Source organism: Corythoichthys intestinalis, chromosome 1, assembly GCF_030265065.1.
Source record: "Corythoichthys intestinalis isolate RoL2023-P3 chromosome 1, ASM3026506v1, whole genome shotgun sequence".
NCBI classification, from domain to species: Eukaryota; Metazoa; Chordata; class Actinopteri; order Syngnathiformes; family Syngnathidae; genus Corythoichthys; species Corythoichthys intestinalis.
The window spans coordinates 45,005,358-45,023,659 of NC_080395.1; the positions used below are offsets into that span (position 1 = coordinate 45,005,358).

Below are 18,302 nucleotides of genomic sequence, written 5' to 3' on the forward strand. Positions count from 1 at the left end.
TGCGGACCACTGATGTGCACCCCTGGTTATTGGGAAAGAAATACAGAAAAAAAATACATTTAACTATACACAGTAGTTTAAATGGACTACATTGAATATTTTTTTTTGTATTTTTGAAACTTTTGGATAAAACAGTGCAAGAGTGAGGTTTCCCGAAATGCACCCACTACTCACAGAGAGCCGTGCGTTCCCTTTCTCGAAGATGCTCTCTCATCATGGAAGTCCAGCGTGCTAACCCCTGCGTTAAACACTATCAACACTCAAACCTTGTCAAACCCTGTGGTGGAGCAAGACTTGCTTTAGAGAATACTACTTGTCATCTGTGGAACACCACTTTTACACAAAAAAAACACAACATATTTAGTTTTTTATTTATTGTACCCTTTTACGGACAAATCCACTTACTGTGATTTTAGGTCAGCAAAATCACAACATTTGATACAGTGGTATGAAAAAGTATCTGAACCCTTTGAAATTTCTCACATTTCTGCATAAAATCACCATCAAATGTGATATGATTTTTGTCAAAATCAAACAGATGTTAAATCAGTGTCTGCTTTAACTAAAAACATCCAAACATTTATAGGTTTTCATATTTTATGAAGATAGCATGCAAACAATGACAGAAGGGGGAAAAATAAGTAAGTGAACTCTCTGGCTAAGGAGACTTAAAGAGCAATTGAAACCAATTTTTACCAAACAATTTAAGTCAGGTGTGTGCCATATCACTGATGAGTGATTTAATGCTGCCCTGCCCACTATAATGCAAACACCTGGAAAGAATTGTCTTGATGGGAAGCATTGTCTGATATGCATCGTTCAAAAGAGCTGTCTGAAGACTTGCGATCAAGGATTGTTGATTTGTATAAAACAGGGCAAGGATACAAAACCATCTCTAAAAGTCTGGATGTTCGTTAATGAACAGTCAGTGAAGTTGTCTACAAATGGAGAGAGTTTGCCACTGTTGCTTCTCTCCATAGGAATGGCCGTCCACCAAAGATGACGCCAAGAGTTCAGCGCAGAATACCCAGAGATGTAAAAAAGAACCCTATAGTGTCTGCTAAAAACTTACAGAAATCACTGGCACAGTCCAATATCTCTGTGCACACATCAACTATATGTAAAACCTTGGCCAAGAATGGTGTTCATGGGAGGACTTCACAGAGTAAGCCACTGCTGTCTAAGGAAAACATTGTTGCTCGTTTAATGTTCACAAAAAGGCACTTGGGCACTCCACAGAAGTTATGGCAAAATATTTTGTGGACAGAAAAATCCAAAGTTGAATTGTTTGGGAGTAACACACAACGTCATTTGTGGAGGAAAAATGGAACAGCACACCAACATCAACACATCATCCCCACCGTGAAGCATGGTGGAGGGAGCATCTGTTAGACAGTTGAAGCTAAAAGGTGGATGGATGCTGTAACAAGACAATGATCCAAAACACAGAAGTAAATCAACTTCAGAATGGTTTCAGAAGAATAAACTACACGTTCTGAAGGGGCCAAGTCAAAGTCCAGACTTGAACCCCATTGAGATGCTCTGGCATGACCTAAAGACAGCGATTCATGCCAGACATCCCAGGAATCTGACTGAACTACTGCAGTTCTGTAGAGAAAAATGGGCCAAGATTAGTCCTGATAGGTATGCCAGACTGATCTGCAGCTACAGAAAGCATCTGGTTGAAGTTATTGCTGCCAAATGGGGTGGGGGCACTAAATATTTGATGTGATAGTTCACTTACTTACTGTATCCCCCCCACCACCACTTCTGTCATTGTTTGCATACTGTCCTCATTAAAATATGAAAACCTATAAATGTTTGGGTGGTAATTGTGGTAATGATTTAGTTAAAGCAGACTCTGTTGTTTCATCTGTGTGATTTTGACAAGATCAGATCACATTATATCGTGATTTTATGCAGCAATGTGAGAAATTCCAAAAGGTTGAAATGCTTTTTCATACCACTCTAATTGTTACAGTTTAACTTTAGGAAAATTATGTTTAATTATATCATGCACTATGCAGTTTATAAATTTGTCACATTAGGCATTACATTTATCGGAATGAAAGCTCATCTTTTTATTTTTTTTTTTTACAACACAGAGGTATTATTAGTGAACATATATATACAATATAACACAGCTTCATAATTTAACTTGTACACATGTACAACATGTATCCTCCATTTTTTGTTTTCTTTACGATAAATTGTTGTGCATATTTCACACAAGACAAAATCATACAAAATTCAGAAATACACTGCTCCAGCAAGATACCAGCGGAGATGCAGGATTCCGCCTTACAGCTCCGATAATATAAACAAATGTACAAATGCTCACACATAACACATACCAGCATAAACAATCAACAAGGCTCATACATGTGTCTTCATTGATTGCCTTCCTTCTGCAATTATGTTCCCATTGTTTACTTTCCAGCATCTTACTCATTCGAACAGAATTCAATAATTATTGCTTTATTTAATGTTAAAGTAAGTAAGAGTGGTGGCTGCAGAGCACGGCTTGCTGTTTTTTATTTAACTGCAACCCCCACCCCATTTTCCCTTACTACTTTGTTTCATAGCCTTGCGTTAAGGCATTCTCTCTAAGGACACCTGAAGACATTCATCTTTACTTCTCTGCCCACAGGTCCATTTTGCTTCTCTCCCCCCTCCCCAAAGATAAATATACAGCTTGTTTTTATTCGCGGGTAGTGATGGATCATGTCTAAGCAAGTAGAGGAAACACTTTTTTGAAAGCAAACCAGTATTGGGTGGAGGGATGACATGTATTAGGGGAGTAAAAGAAGAGAGGGGACAAGAGTGAGAATGAGAAAGAGGAGGCTTTCTGTTGCCACTTCAGTCCTGGAATACGCCTCCTTTCCGCCATAAGCTATCTTTGAGGCATGTTGCAGCTTGCTGGGTCTAATTCAAAGCAGCCACCACACTTGGAAGCCAGCGGGGCCTCTGCGGTCGCGAGCTGTTGTCGGTGCTGTTGGCAGACCCGGAATCCCAAGCCCAGCTCCGCTCTGCTTTGCTTCGCTAAATAACGTGCTTTCATTCCAGGGGAATCCCAGAGTCAAATTCAGTGTACAAATGTGCAATCATCGCCAGCCACAGCCATATTTTCCCCTCTGAGATTTTCTCTCCCAGCATTCGTCATCGTCATTAAAAGAGATAAATAATCCTGATTTAGAACCTTCGGCAATTTGGCACCAGTTGTGCAAACACTTTGTACTTTTGGATGTAACAGGAAGCTACAAATACAGCCCACAGACGTATTTGTCCGACAGTGAGACTGAAACCACAGCTTTTTCTATTTTGTTATCCCAACGGGCAGATTTTTATCCTTCCAGTGTGAAATACATTTTCTACATCAGTTAACTGTAACTGTAACTGGACGGATTATTAAAATGAAATAAATGAGAAATAATGAGGACTACAAAAAGGGTCTTGGGATACAAGTGAAGTACAAAGTTTTTTGAGATTGGAGTAGTCGTTCAGAAGTTTTGCTTTGAATAACAATATTAAGCTGGAGATACAAGCATTGTATTGTCGGTAGCAGTGAATTCAGGTCACTTTGCAATAGCAGCACTGACTGTATTGGCTGCCATTGAAGATGAAAATGACATTACATTGACTACACATGAGTAACTTGGACATATAACAACTTGCAACAATGAAAATAAGGAAAAAAAACTTCCTACAACTGGCATGTTGTGTCATAAATGAACTCACTGTTATTTAATAAATTAACTCATTGTTTGACATTGGGGCAAATGACGTCCAAGCCACTCTGTCTGGGGGGGCTGTGAGACTTCTATTGCCGTGAATGGCACTGAAACATGATCACTCAGTGCTGGCTATTCCAGTTAAAACCGATTTTTATGTCTGTCATTGTCAATGGCAGTGAATGTGTTAGGAGAGTCTTCAAAAAAGTGCTTAAACCATCATAATGTCTTTCTCAATTGGAGTGTATTGTCAAACCGAAATGGATAAATGCCATTTCTATTCATTTCAATCAGTTTCCCACGCAGTGTCCTGGCTCTCCCTAAGAGATGGATGGGGAAATATGATTTGAGATAAGAGTTATTTGGGTTACAAGTGTGGTCTGGGAATTAATTAAACTCATATATTAGGCCACCACCAATCGACACTTGACTTGGCACATTCTAACATTTGCCACTATACAATAGAGAAAACCCAGAGATTGGGGAGATAGCAAAGCAATTGCAAAGCAGAGCCTCTCTGACTGTCTAAGAGGGAAGGTTTGGCAGCTCTCTTAGAATTGATAGCTATTTAGCTCACAGATAGCCATCTGTTTTAATGCATTAATTTTGTATTAACAGCACTGCCAAATGTAATGGTGGAAATCAGGGTATGAACTTAATGGCTTGTGGTTTTGTGTGCGTGCTCTAGTCTGTGCATGTGTGTTTATATATTGTTGTGCTTTTTGTCTATACTTTTATTTGTGTCTGTGTGTGTGCACTGTATTATAAAGCTCCATCGGGACCCATTCTTTGGAATTACCGTCTCTCTGTCTCCCATCCACCCTTCCAGTAATACCCACCTCCATCTTGCGTGAGTCGGACACTCTCAGCAACCACACAGTTTTGTGTTAAAGGTGCACTTTTACTTGCGCGTTTAAGTGGATGGAAATGCAGATGTATGCCGTGCTCTAGGTGGGTGGTGAAACGGATACAGGCGTGCGTTGCCCACTCAAAGGGCATGGTGCACCGTAGAATTGTGAGCGGGAGGACGGGGTGGTGCCCACACCGCCCCGTCCCTCTCTCACTTTACCTGAAAAAAAGCATAGAGCTACCACCTCAGCCTCCACAGAGAGAGGGAAGGTGCTCTACGAAAAGAGCTTTGATAACCCATCATATACTTGTGTAACTTTGAAAAACACTAGTGTAAACTCCAGCGCTGAAGAGCACCAAACAAGAACAGCAAATCTGTTCTGGAATTTAAAAGTGTAATTTAAAATATTCTAAGCGACATTTGATTTTGGCGGCCAGGTCTCATTGCATAACATGCTAATTTCTGTGTAAATGTGGAGCAGCTAGGTGTACATACATTCTGAATTTGCCAGTCTAACCATAGACAATTATCGCCAGAACCTTTTTAAACCATCAGCATAACTTGAGTTGATGACATGATGCTGTGAAGAAAATCAACATGTTTGGATTTAAACCATCATGTCATGTATGTACTTTTCTCTGCATTATTGTATCCCAGAAGGATGGATAGTTATTAACTCATTGTCTGCCATTTATCACTGACTGTTAAAGACAAACCAGAGTAGCTCTGAAAATGAACAGCTTTTACACTGACCACACATTAAAACAGTAAATTGGGTATTACCACTTATAACACTGAAAATAAGGACACAGATCAACAACCTACTATGCAGTTTAATAATATACTGTTCTAACGGCTTTTATGTTATTTCATAAACTAATTGGCCGCCATTGACACATGATCATTCAATGCCAGCCACCCAAGTAAGAAGTTGATTTGATATTTATCGGTGTTAATGGCAGTGAATGCGTTAATGGATTAAAAAGCTTATTGTTTCAAGATGCGTTCACACGTTCTGTACATTTGCTAAATGCCCTGACTGTCCAAAATTTTGGAGAGAGACTGAAACTTTTACTAACCTTGTGACATCATTTGTGATTGGCCTTTTACAGACTGAAAATAAGCATGATTGAACATTAAATCAAATTTCTGCAAATTATTCGATATATGGTATGCAATGTTTCTTTACAGTTACTGCATTTTTAACTAATTGCAACAGTATTTGAAAACACTCAAAGTCAAGACTGTGGATGATATTCTATAGAGGCGTGCAAAATTTCCGATTCTTAGATTATTCGCGATTCGGCCGTGGAAGATTCTAGAACGATTCACAAATATCCAAATTCCGATTATTGAATTATACCAGGTAAAGCGGAAGTAAAACACAGTCAGCGCGGTCTTTGGGACGCAATGAGGAACAGACCGAGAGTAAATATCATGTTAAACTCATGCCGCTAGATTAAAAAAAAACAATCATACCTGACTGCGGCTGACAGCCGCTACAAAGAAAGCCCAGTTGCTAGTTGCTACATACGGCCACAGTAGATATCATATATGTGTAGAACTAGATGCAAAATGACAGACGACATCAGTGTTAGACAATGTATTATTGAACAGAGATGCAAAATGACAGACTTTCCCGCGTAAGTAAACAGCCGCCATCTTAAAGCAAGTACACCTCTCTAGAAGGGTCTGTTGTAGCGAACCTAATTAACTTTTTATCTAAAATACTCCTAAATCGGCAGAATCTTGTCTTGAATCTATCTTTAAATGATGAAATAGTGTTAAAACTTCGACAAAAGTAGACAGAAGGGAAATTATGGAATAACGGGAGCAATTTTAACAACTGTAACAGTTGATTCACAACATTAATTTAATTGAATGTAGTTTAAAGCTGCTGATACAGAATGGGGACTGGAGTTTTTTATTTACTGTTATTTTTGTATATTTGTTTACTGTTATATGTTAACTTGATACTGAAATAGTAGTTTGGTTTAGCCTGAGAGGATTTTTGAACAATTTTGGAACTAATGTACAAAACATTAAAAAAAAAAGAAGAAAAAAAAAGAAGGGGGTGCATCAATAATCGTTTTATAATCGAATCGGAGCCTCTGAGTCGTAATCGAATCGTTAGGTGCCCAAAGATTCCCACCTCTAATATTCTACAGCAGGTGTCACTTAGATTTTTGACACAAGTTTTAAATCCTTCCATTGTTTTGTTTTCTTTTAGCCATCTTCACCTCATATAATTGCCTAACAATCACTGCTTTCTTGACTTTGACAACACACAAACTGATTTTTTGTGTCATTTCTAGGATTAAACTGTAAATGATTTGTGATGATGAAATTACCATACACAAGTACTTGTGTTGAATGCATCTAAGGCAGTCCCACACTTATTGAATCCATTCCACTGACATGGCAAACCTCCCCCCTGCGCCACAGCACTCCTTCTGTTGGCCTCTATTGGGTGATTAGAATGCTCAAAACCATGCAGAACAACTCGTTTCAGTGAACATGACTTTTTCATTAAGATGGTAAATTCTTGCACTCCAGTTGGAGGTGATTTATCAACTAGGGGCTTCATTGCAGATTCATAGGAAACAGACATAGTTCTGTCTGTCTTGTGCATTATTTTAACGTCCATATGTGAACAAGAGGTAGGGTTCTGGCAAATTGCATATTTTCCCAATAAATACAATTGGGATGATTTTATCATGTTGCCTCGTTGGTTTTAGAAATGAATTGAGAGAGAAATAGCCACTTGACTGATTGTCATCCCGGTTGATCTCCCACCGCGTTGGCTGACTGGGAGCTGCCCGGGGTCACGGCCGGAGCAGAGGTGGTTCAAGTGCTGCTTTACAGGTATAAGCGTTTGATGTTGCAGACAGAGCTACGGGCGTTGGAAGGAGCCGCTTTTAGCTCTGCTGAGACCACAGTCCTGGCCAGTCAGTCGGCGGGTGAGTTACGGCCGATTCTTGAGCAGGCGGTCTCAGGTTTACTCCTATATAAACCCCGGGCTTTTTATGGGAAACTATAAAACTCCCAGCATTTTTTCCCCTACCTCCTGAGACTAGCTTTGAAGTTTTAGTCAGGTGCTGTCATTTTTTTCCCTTCTCCAACTTGACATAGATTTTTGGCGCTGTGTGTCATTTTCAGTAGAAATTTGTTTTAATTCAGGACATCTGCTAGGACTAAGAGTAGTTTGCATGATGAATTTGGTGTTGTCTATTACCAAATCTCTCAGGTTTCTGTACCTCACTTCCGATGCAATATTTGTGCACAGAGGGAAAGCAGGTGGGGAGGGGAAGGCTCATAATATCCACCAACACCTATTCATGACATCATGGATAGCTTAAAATGAGGAGAGAAAAGAGAGCATGCAGAGACGGAGCCTTTTGCAATCACCTAATAACTCTATTACATTGCACTGTGGGGTTCACAAAAAAAAAAAAAACTTGGAAAAGAAAATATATTTTCTTTTTGCCGTGAAGCGGCCTCGTAATACACATTTTAGGTGTTAAACAGACAAATATGAAACAAAAGGCAATGGAATACAATCGTGCCAGAATATTAAATGATTACCAGAAAGAAACAAACAGTAGGAGATAGCGACACAATCCTGTCAAGGACGTTAATCATTATTGGAATGATTTTTTTTTCCCCTTTGTCCCCTTTCAGTTTGTAAGCAATCTGATTTAAATGGAATGTGATTAAATTGCTGATGTGCGCAGGGCATCTAGCTCAGTTTCTTCTCGTCTTCAGAGACTTTATATGAGGACGACAGTGGAGATTGATGAGCTTGTAGAGAAGTTCAAGTTTTATGCAGGATGTGGGGGGGAAATGTTGGCAGTGCGGAGTGGAGTCAGTTTTATTGCATCTTGAATCTTTACCGCTCTTAATTAGATGAATAGAAAAAATAGTGGACTGTGTTTTTCATTTAAATGTGTTTTAAATGCAGTCCAGTGGTGGTTTTGTGGCCACAGTATTAGGTACATCCAGACACAATTGAGGTGCTGAATCAAAAGCACTGACCCAGAAATATTATCCGTTTGGATTGGGGATTGGGTTAGTAGGCCTATTACTAATCTACCTGATCCTGAAACAACGTTCCTTTTAACCCAACTCCCAACTTAATATGAAACTTTGGTTAAAGGTATAAGTAGTTCATAACTCAATTTACTATTACTTAATTTCTTCTTTGAAATAAATTAGCATTAACTGATTCAAGCCCCTACGATTGGCTAGCAACCAATTTAGGATGTACCACTCCTACTGCCCATAGTTAGCTGGGATAGGCTGGAGAACCCCAAAGATCTTTGTGAGGATAAGCAGAATTTAAGATGTACTGTATGTATGAATGAATGAATGAATGAATGAAAGATTCAAGCCCCCCAAAAGCCACCACAATTATGTGTTATACACGAACTGTCGCAAATAAAAAAATATTTTTTTATTAAAACAGTGAAGAAAATATAAAAGATTAAATGTTTTTGAGGCGGCACGGTGGCTGAGTGGTTAGCACGTCTGCCTCACAGTTCTGAGATCAAGGGTTCAATCCCGGGCTTCGGCCTTCCTGTGTGGAGTTTGCATGTTCTCCCCGTGCCTGCGTGGGTTTCCTCCGGGGACTCCGGTTTCCTCCCACATCCCAAAAACATGCATGGTAGGCTGATTGAACATTCTAAATTGTCTGTAGGTATGAGTGTGTGCGTGAATGGTTGTATGTCTCCTTGTGCCCTGTGATTGGCTGGCAACCAGTTCAGGGTGTCCCCTGCCTACTGCCCATAGTTCGCTGGGATAGGCTCCAGCACCTCCGCGACCCTCGTGAGGAAGAAGCGGCATGGAAAATGAATGAATGAATGAATGTTTTTGAGTGAAAATCACACACGCACACACTGTAATAATCCTTGTGGTCTATTCCTGCTCTTTGTGAGTACAGTGGTACCTCGACATACGATCCCTTCGGCATCCTTGTGATCTATTCCTGATCTTTGTGAGTACAGTGGTACCTTGACATATGATCCTTTCCACATCTGACGTAAAATTTGACTCGTCATTTGTCTGGACTTATGACGATATGCTCGAAATACGACGATTTATGACAGCGTGGCATTGTCATTGTTTTCCCGAAAGAAGAACACACAGCGGATTTTCTTGTGATAGAAATCAACATGGGTCCCAAGAAGGTTAGTGCAGGTGGTGAAAAAAGGAAAAAGGTGACGTTTACCATTGAAATTAAGACTGAAATTAGAGAAAAATATGAGCGTGGTGTGCGCGTCAGTGAACTGGCTCGACAATAAGGCCGGAATATGTCTACGATCTCGAGGACGACTCACATTATCATTATCATTATTGTAATATCGGTAAGGAAGTCGCCAGCTTCGTCAGGTTTTCGATCATTTTATTTCAGAACCCTTGCAACACAACACGGCTACTTTCTGCCATAGCCAACGCCAACAACAACATAACATGAAAAGAGAAAGTAAAAGCTTCCCACTCTTCCGCACCCTCTCTCACTCTCACGTCAGTCACACGGTGCGTTCAGGAACAGCATGCAAAACACAACTGCTACATTAGAACCCGTTACATTATTATTACTATTATTTATATTACTATTATAATTTGTATTCCGAATTTATTTGTTTTTCTTTGTGTAATTGCTATTTGTAATTGTTCCAGAAGTATTTATTACCGTAATTTCCCAAATATAACGCGCACTTTTTTTCCCCAAAATCAACTTGTAAACTCATGGTGCGCATTATAAACGGGTACATGGATGGAGACAGAAATATATATGTATTACATATATATATAAACCGATTTTTTTTCATTGACACGGCCACGTTGTGTTGAAGAAACGTATGCGGCGACCCGTTGCCGACCATTACGGTACGTGACGTCACCATTTTGTTTCGGTAATACTTCACTCTAATCGGCCGAATGATTTTGTCTGTGTTAAATTCTGCTTTTTTCACTCTTCATAAAGCACAGAATTTAGTTTCTTGAACTCATTTGAGTCGACGTTTATTGCAGCTCTGCAATTCGGACCATAAATAATGTAAGGACACACACTTCCTGTGTCCGTCAACTATATCGGTCCCTCGTGAAACTCAAACCCAAATTACAATAGTTCCTTTGGTTACTGTCGTGTTGACAGTGATGAGCTCTCACGGATTTTACCGTATCAATCCATGGAAGAAACATTTATTCATCATGAGGAAACGAGCAAGTTATACACCAGCCTTTAAAAGAAAAGTCACATCCGTTTTGTTTTCTCCTAGATTCTGGTAAGTTGGAGAAATTGTCAAATCATATTATTACCGTAAATATTGTCAGTTTACGGTAATGTTTTGAACTACCAATGTGCTATGCTTGTGCTGTGTTTCACCAGTCAGTAAAATGACATCTCTGTATCTGTACACGAGCTCTGTTTTCTTGTATTCTTCTATTTATTGGTGCTAAAATTAGGGTGCACGTTATAAACGGGTACAATAATTTTCCCTAGATTTTACAAGTAAATTTGGGGTGCGCATTATATACGGGTGCGCCTTATATTCGGGAAATTACGGTAAGGATTTAGCGTAGATATTTGGGCTGTGGAACGAATTAATCGAATTATAATGTATTCTTATGGGAAAATCCTGGTTGATATACGACCATTTCGACTTACAAACCAGGTCCTGGGAGTAATTAAATTCCTATGTAGAGGTACTTCTGTACTTTGATTTTGTACTTATGTTTTTGACTGTTTGCAACATTAGATAAACAGTGGAAAGTGCAGAGACATCCTTTTCTTTTCCGTTCACTCTAGTGGCATAGTATGAAGTTATCTCGTAATTCAAATGTTGACTAGCCCCTCACCCTCCCAAAAAAAAAAAAATAATAATAATAAAATAACACGCTCATGACTTGAAATATGTCCAAATTTGGTTACCACATCATTGAAAAGGACCAATTTTATCATACGGCTCTTAACCTCTATATTATTACAGGTAGATTGTGCTAAATGTTGCATATTTCTGGTGATGGGCTAGTTCCAGAACTGCGTCCTTGTAGAATTTTAAATGGGTCAATAATTTTTATTGACAACAAACCTATTGTGGGGCTGACCATTAGTGTTAGTCACTTTTCCCAAATATTATGCAAAAGATATTTTTCTCAGTTATTCCTAAATAGTCAACTTGAAAATTATTGCTGAGTATCATTCGCATCAACCATTTGTGAAACTCTTGGAAAATTTTTATTTGCACACTAAGTCATGAAAACGATATATGGCATTTTATCCTCCCAACTCAGAACTGATGGAAAACATGTGCTGATTGACATTGATTGCGGTGACATCAAATGCCCAGCTGGACTTCCTCGGACTGGGATTTCAGGGTGTCACATGACAGACGCAACACGAGTGTCCACGCAAAGCGAGGGGCTTTTAAGAAGCAGCCAGTGTGATACTTTAGGATAATAGTCAATAACCGGCTTGCTCACCCTCGGTCCAGTCTTGCATCATTGATTGAGCAATGCAGGAGGTAATTAGACTCGAAGCTCAGGGGTGTCAAGACTTTGTGGCAGCGTGGCTGGGGTATTTTTTGATACTGCTGGGTAACGAATGAAGGCAAGCATGAGGGTCTCTGTTTAGCCACGGCGGAAGAGATGAGGGTGACAGGTCAATAGTGATGCTGATTTACTGTCCTCCGACAGTCGTCCTCTTGTTGCGGAATGTTCCGGTCACCCTCCTGCCTCTCTAGGCCTGCATGCCGTGCTCTATGATAAAGCTGGGATTTAACACGCCGTGATCAATATTTAGTATCCCAAGCGTGAAACAGGCAGATGTTTGGAGTTTCCTTTTCAGAGGCGGGAGGCTTGAGTTGAGTGAAGGGAATCGATGTTCTTTTCCGTCCGCCGGACCGCTGAGCTCAAGGCTTCTGAAGAGAAGCCGATGCCGTCGCTGTCCGCCTTTACACTTGGGAGATTTGTGCGTCCACCCCAAAACAACCCCCCCCCGGCCTCCGACTCAGGCCTTTCCTGTCCTGTTAGTGCGCTGATACAGACACTCAATGCCGACAAAGTGCGCAGTCCAAACAGTTGTTCTGAAGTGGAAGAGGGCTGGATGTTAAACAACAGGACCGTGATTGGGAATTGATTTGTTCATTTGCCAACCGTGTGAACGGAAGTGCCATCCAAAAGAAGCGCTTTCTCACTCGTCTTCTCTCCTCTCTCTGTCTCCCCCTCCATTCCCTCCCACAGCACCTGCAGCAGCACGAAAACGCCGTGGAGGGCGATGCCTGCTACTACCACTGTGTGCTGTGCAACTACTCGACCAAGGCCAAGCTCAACTTGATCCAGCATGTACGCTCCATGAAGCACCAGCGCAGCGAGAGCCTCAGGAAGCTGCAGCGCTTACAGAAGGGCCTGCCCGAGGACGACGAAGACCTCAGCTCCATCTTCACCATTCGCAAATGCCCCTCTTCAGATACAGGTCAGACCTCTTGTCACTCTCTTCTCTTATCTTCCATTCACTATGTGGACAAAAATTGTGGGTCAACTGCCCATTAAACATAAAAAAAAAAAAAAAAGTGGACGTGAATGAAAATATCCAGTTGGTTGTTCTTTTGCAGCAATAACAGCTCAGATGCTGTTGGATGTTGAAGTGGATTTGTGGCATTTTTTAGTTGTTAACCTTTTTATGAGGTTAGACAGCACTTACGTTGGACTTGAGAGCTTCCAGAGTCAGGTTCACAATGAATGTATGGTATTGTTCACCTTAAAAGGTTAAAGTCTAGGCTCTCAGGTTCTTCCAATCTCGTCCAAGCTTGGCTTTGTAGACTTTGCTTTGACCAGGAGCCTGGGGCCTTGCCCAAATTGGTTTGAGAAAGTCTATCTAAAATATCCCTGTTAAATGAAAAACTTTAAATGCAGTTCTAGTTATTTGTGATGTGATGCTTTTGTCCATATAATGTAATAAATGTCCCAAATCAGTAGATATAAGCCCAAAATAATGATTGCACTAGGCAACAATTTTATTTGTGTTATTGTTTTAGGTCTAACAGCTGTTATTAATTCCTTTTTGGATGTGCAATCCAAAACTGATGTTTTTCTTATTGTTTTTTTCTCCAATTTACTTCCTTACTATGTTGTTCCTACGTGCATACTAGTCATATATGTTGTGATAATATGATAGTGTTAGATAAACATTTCAGTCATACCATTTTCTTTCATATAATATTATATGTTAACATTAAACATTTTTATGAACGAGGACATATGTTAAGAGCAGAACAGTATTTTCATATTTTTAAATAAAGTGGTGATCCTATAGTTTAAAACTTTAAACTTTAAATAGAATTGAATTCAGCTCAACTGTCCAGGTTTATAATCAAATCCCTCTTCTATCACCTGAAAAAGTGGATGGTACTTCTTCTGATACATGAATAGCTGCAAAAAAAAACTTTTTTGCTTTCAGTGGCTACAATTTAGGTTGTTTGTTTGATTTTTACATTGCTACAATGATTTTTATTGTTGGTTTCTGATTTGGCATGGTCGTTCAGGTAACCATTGCCGGATTCTAAAGTGTGTTTTAGCCATGCCCTAAAAATGAAATAAAATAAAAGTGAATGTCAAGTGTTGATATACATATGGAGAAACAAAGTTCTGCCTTCACGTCACAAGGGTCTTTAAATGATAGGGAAGAGTGCGAAGTCAAGAGACAGCTGCAGCAAGAAGTCAAAGGCCATCAGTAGACAAAACTCATTGGCACGGCTAAAACAAAGTGCCCAGACTGCTCGTTTATTATGGACTGATTAGGATGAGCGAACTGTGGTCAATTAACACGCTTTCTTAGCAGAGATTTGGTTTTCTAATCACTTTAACTCGTGTGCCCTCACAAAGGGGCTCTATTGTGTGTACCGGCAAGAGGGAGCCATTACATCCCTCACACACATACTCAGTGTCTGCGTTATGGAAGAAAAAAGGCCAGACTGTGAAGACGCTTTGTTCCACGGAGGCAGGGATAATGAAGCCAGCGGCCGGGAAATTGCGCAAAAGGCAGTCACAGATCTGAAGCAAATCATTAGAGAACATATTTAGCCCGGCAATTAGGGACAATTAAGCTTTCTGCTCACTGCACTCCAAATATGTTAATGACTACAGTACAGTGGACAAGCGAACATGCAAAAGCAAGAGGAAAGGCTATTTAGGTTAAAAGGGTTAAGAATTTACTTTTCCTCTCTTGTGCAGATGAGAGTGGAGCCACAGTGTGTACTTAGGTGTTATTTTTTTCAATGGCGGATGAGCTGATGAGTCCACTTTTTGTTTTCTTATTCTACGTTTGATGTGCTTGTTGCCCATTTTAACCCCTTTCATGGATGAAAGCCGAAGGTTAGAACTAATGGAACCCTCTGGTGTGACGGGATACTATCGCACTCACATACAAGCTACTGCCTGCCAGTCTCTTTAGTGGAATCTAGAGCTGAAACGAATACTCGAGCAACTCGAGTAACTCGAGTTTAAAAACTGATCCGAGTAATTTTATTCACCTCGAGTAATCGTTTATTTTGACAGCTGTAAGCATCACGTTTTGCTCGGACTACTTTTAATGCGGGACAACGCGCTGATGTCACGTGCGTAGAGGAAGAAGCAAAAAAAAAAAAAAACTTACCGCAGCCGACAACCGCTACAAACGACGCCGACGTTGCTAAATACTAGCCCGCACATGCTACGTTAGTTGCAGCTAGGGTCTGAGGAGTCTCATAGAGATCACATGTATGTTGAACTAGATGCAAAATGACAGACTAGGCCGCGTCTGGGCAGCGTTAGCAAACAGCCGCCATCTTAAAGCAGTAGAGCGCCAAGCGCTAATAAAGAGCGCTAAGCGCTAATATATAAGATTAACATTACTGTCACTACTAGCTCATCTTACGTTAGCCCTGCGGAGGGCTAGGTTTCAATTAATTAAGACCACTTTCGATGCGTGGCTAACGTGTCTTACATAAATGCTTTAACATAACATAGCGTTGTAGAGTGATGAGGGTGTCAAATAAAAACTCAATAATGCTAACTATCAATTTTAGCTCAGTAGTCATTGCTGGATAAAACACCAAGTAGCACTAGTCCCTAATGTGCTCCAATACAGCCTGTATCATACATTTATTTTGAACAGTGCAAAAACTCAAAATCCTATAAGGACTTAGTTTAGACTAACTTAAAACTTAACTAGAACTTAAAAATGGCTTGACACAAATAGAAATTCAATTGAAAAACGTGGGGAAAAATCCTAACTTTTAAGTGATGTGTGTTATCAAGCGTAAAGGCATTTTTAGGTGTGTGTATGTGTGTGTATATATATATATATATATATATATATATATATATATATATATATATATATATATATATATATATATATATATATATATATATATATATTAATCTAAAGGTTTTTTGAGTGAAAGCAGTGAATTTGTCTTTTTTTTTAAATTTTTTTAATTCTAGTTACATTTGAGATGCAATTGTTGGCTGTTTTAAACAATATACATCAAAAATAAAGACATTGATTGACTGAAAATGATAAAATGTTTTGTTTTCTCATGTATATCTATAATTGCTCTTCACCTAAAAATATATTTGTTTTATCCGATTACTCGATTAATCGATAGAATTTTCAGTCGATTACTCGATTACTAAAATATTCGATAGCTGCAGCCCTAGTGGAATCATTTTAGTTTTATACTCAGTCGCGCTACCAGGAGAACATGAAATTGTTGGTTAAAAAAAAAAAAAAAATTGAGCTTTAAATATGCATTTGAAATTTTGACACATGGAACTATGAATTATCAATCTGTTCTTACTGTGCAACAAAAAATGTACTGTATTTTTCGTATAGGTCGAACCAGCCATAAAATGCCAATGAAGAGAAAAAAAACATAATTCGCACCGGAGTATAAGTCGCATTTTTGGGGAAAATTTACTTTATAAAATGCAACACATGGAACAGATATGTCATCTTGAAAGGCAATTTAATATAAAAATACAATAGAGAACAACATGATGAATAAGTGTACAGTATGATGTTACATGATGTATGAACAACGAAATGCAAATATACTGTCCTCACCAGGACGCTACAGCTCGGTCCTGGGTATACAGCGAGCTAAACTCCCAAATGACGATGCCGGATGTCCGTATAATTTGCTGAATCAATTTCATCCTCGATACCAAACAGGTTCGCATCAACGTAAATAAATGTTAATTAGGTGCTATGACAGCAATGACACAAACGGTTAGTATGCGTTCGCTAGCATTAGCACATCGTTCAAACAACCACACAACTGGCTCTAAGTGTCCGATCGCGGTTGGAAAACACACAACAACAACAGACAAGATTATACACACAGGCGTTGCCTCTGTAGAGATATTTTACAAGCATAAACAATGAACGTAGGTTCGCAGCCGTGTCTCTCTCTCTAACTCGCCCACTTGGTCAGAGACGCTGCGTAGCTGTCCGTCTCCTTCTGTCGTGTGAACGCTCTTCTTCGCGTAAACAAGTGCGAGTGCGCCCCCACTTGGGCGTGAAAGAGCCACAAACTAAAAGCATGCATTTCAATGTAAAAAAGTCAATAATACAATTGAACACACATTGCCAAAGGCAGAACACGAACGTGGCCATAGCTATTAAGAGTTAAAGGGGAACTTTGAAGTAAGGTTGGCCAACCATGTTTTTGAATAATATCAATGGCTAAACAATTATAAGCATATTTTCATTATTTTTTTTAACGCAACCCTTCCAGGTTCTTTGTTTAACCCATAGAAACGCCCTTGACAACGAAAATGCTTTTCCTTGGAAATCTTCGGAAATTACGTCACACCTAGACGTGCGAGGGAAGTCCACCATAGAACAGTATTGTTTGTTGCATTGCTTCTCGGTAAGATGCCACAGCGGTGTGTGGCGATGTTTTGTTCTCGCTCAAACGAAAAGTTGTATGAGTGGCCAAAGGATAGCAGGGCACGTAAATGGACATCTTTCGTTCGCACGAAGCGAATGAATTTCACGCCATCATCGAGTAGTGTTCTCTGCTGCAAACAGTTCGAAGATGCCTGCTTCCTTAACTGGTCTGCTTATGATCAAGGATTTGCCAAAAAGTAAGTGTGATTTTTGGATAGATGACTGATGACTTTGTCAAAGCATAGCTGCCTACTGTTGTGGAATTGAACAGTATAAGCTATGAGAGCCGCAGACAGGTGACAGCTGAAAAATAGCGTGTTGGTTTAGCGTAGCCATTGAGTCAATCTCGCAGCGAATCAGCGAGCGCGCAGGTCACGCAGTGAATCATGGGAAATGTAGTCTCGGGACAACACTGAAGTGGTGCTTTGTAATCTGTTCGCTTGTGTGAAAAAACTACATTTCCTCACGCCATTAGACGCCAATTCCTGCCGAGAGCTGTGCCGAGCTGTGTTCTAACTTTTCCATAAGAACTGCTCCATGTGTTAATAAAGAGACAAGGTTGTCAGCGCGTCGTGTGTTCGATACATTTGTAAACAAAAAGCTCATAACAAGACACTATGCACAATCCGTTTAAGAGACGCTGGAGTGGGAGGCGAGGAGGAGATCGGCGAGAAGCAAAACTTCGCGGTCGAATGTGGCGGCAGTCCGCTATTATTTTGTTTTCTTATTGTTGCCACAATAAAGTGGAGAAAGCCATCGAAGACTCATCTCCTTCTTTCCCCCC

General features: G+C 39.9%; 1 protein-coding gene across 15 annotated transcripts in view; it reads left to right on the forward strand.

Annotated features, from left to right (window-relative positions):
- Positions 1-18,302, forward strand: part of zfhx3b (zinc finger homeobox 3b) — a 533,557-nt gene that overhangs the window by 429,624 nt on the left and 85,631 nt on the right. For all 15 annotated transcript variants that reach the window (XM_057852651.1, XM_057853147.1, XM_057853219.1 and 12 more), the window contains one exon: positions 12,826-13,057. In XM_057852651.1, coding sequence (XP_057708634.1) covers positions 12,826-13,057 — 232 coding nt within the window. The remainder of the gene's footprint in view (positions 1-12,825; positions 13,058-18,302) is intronic.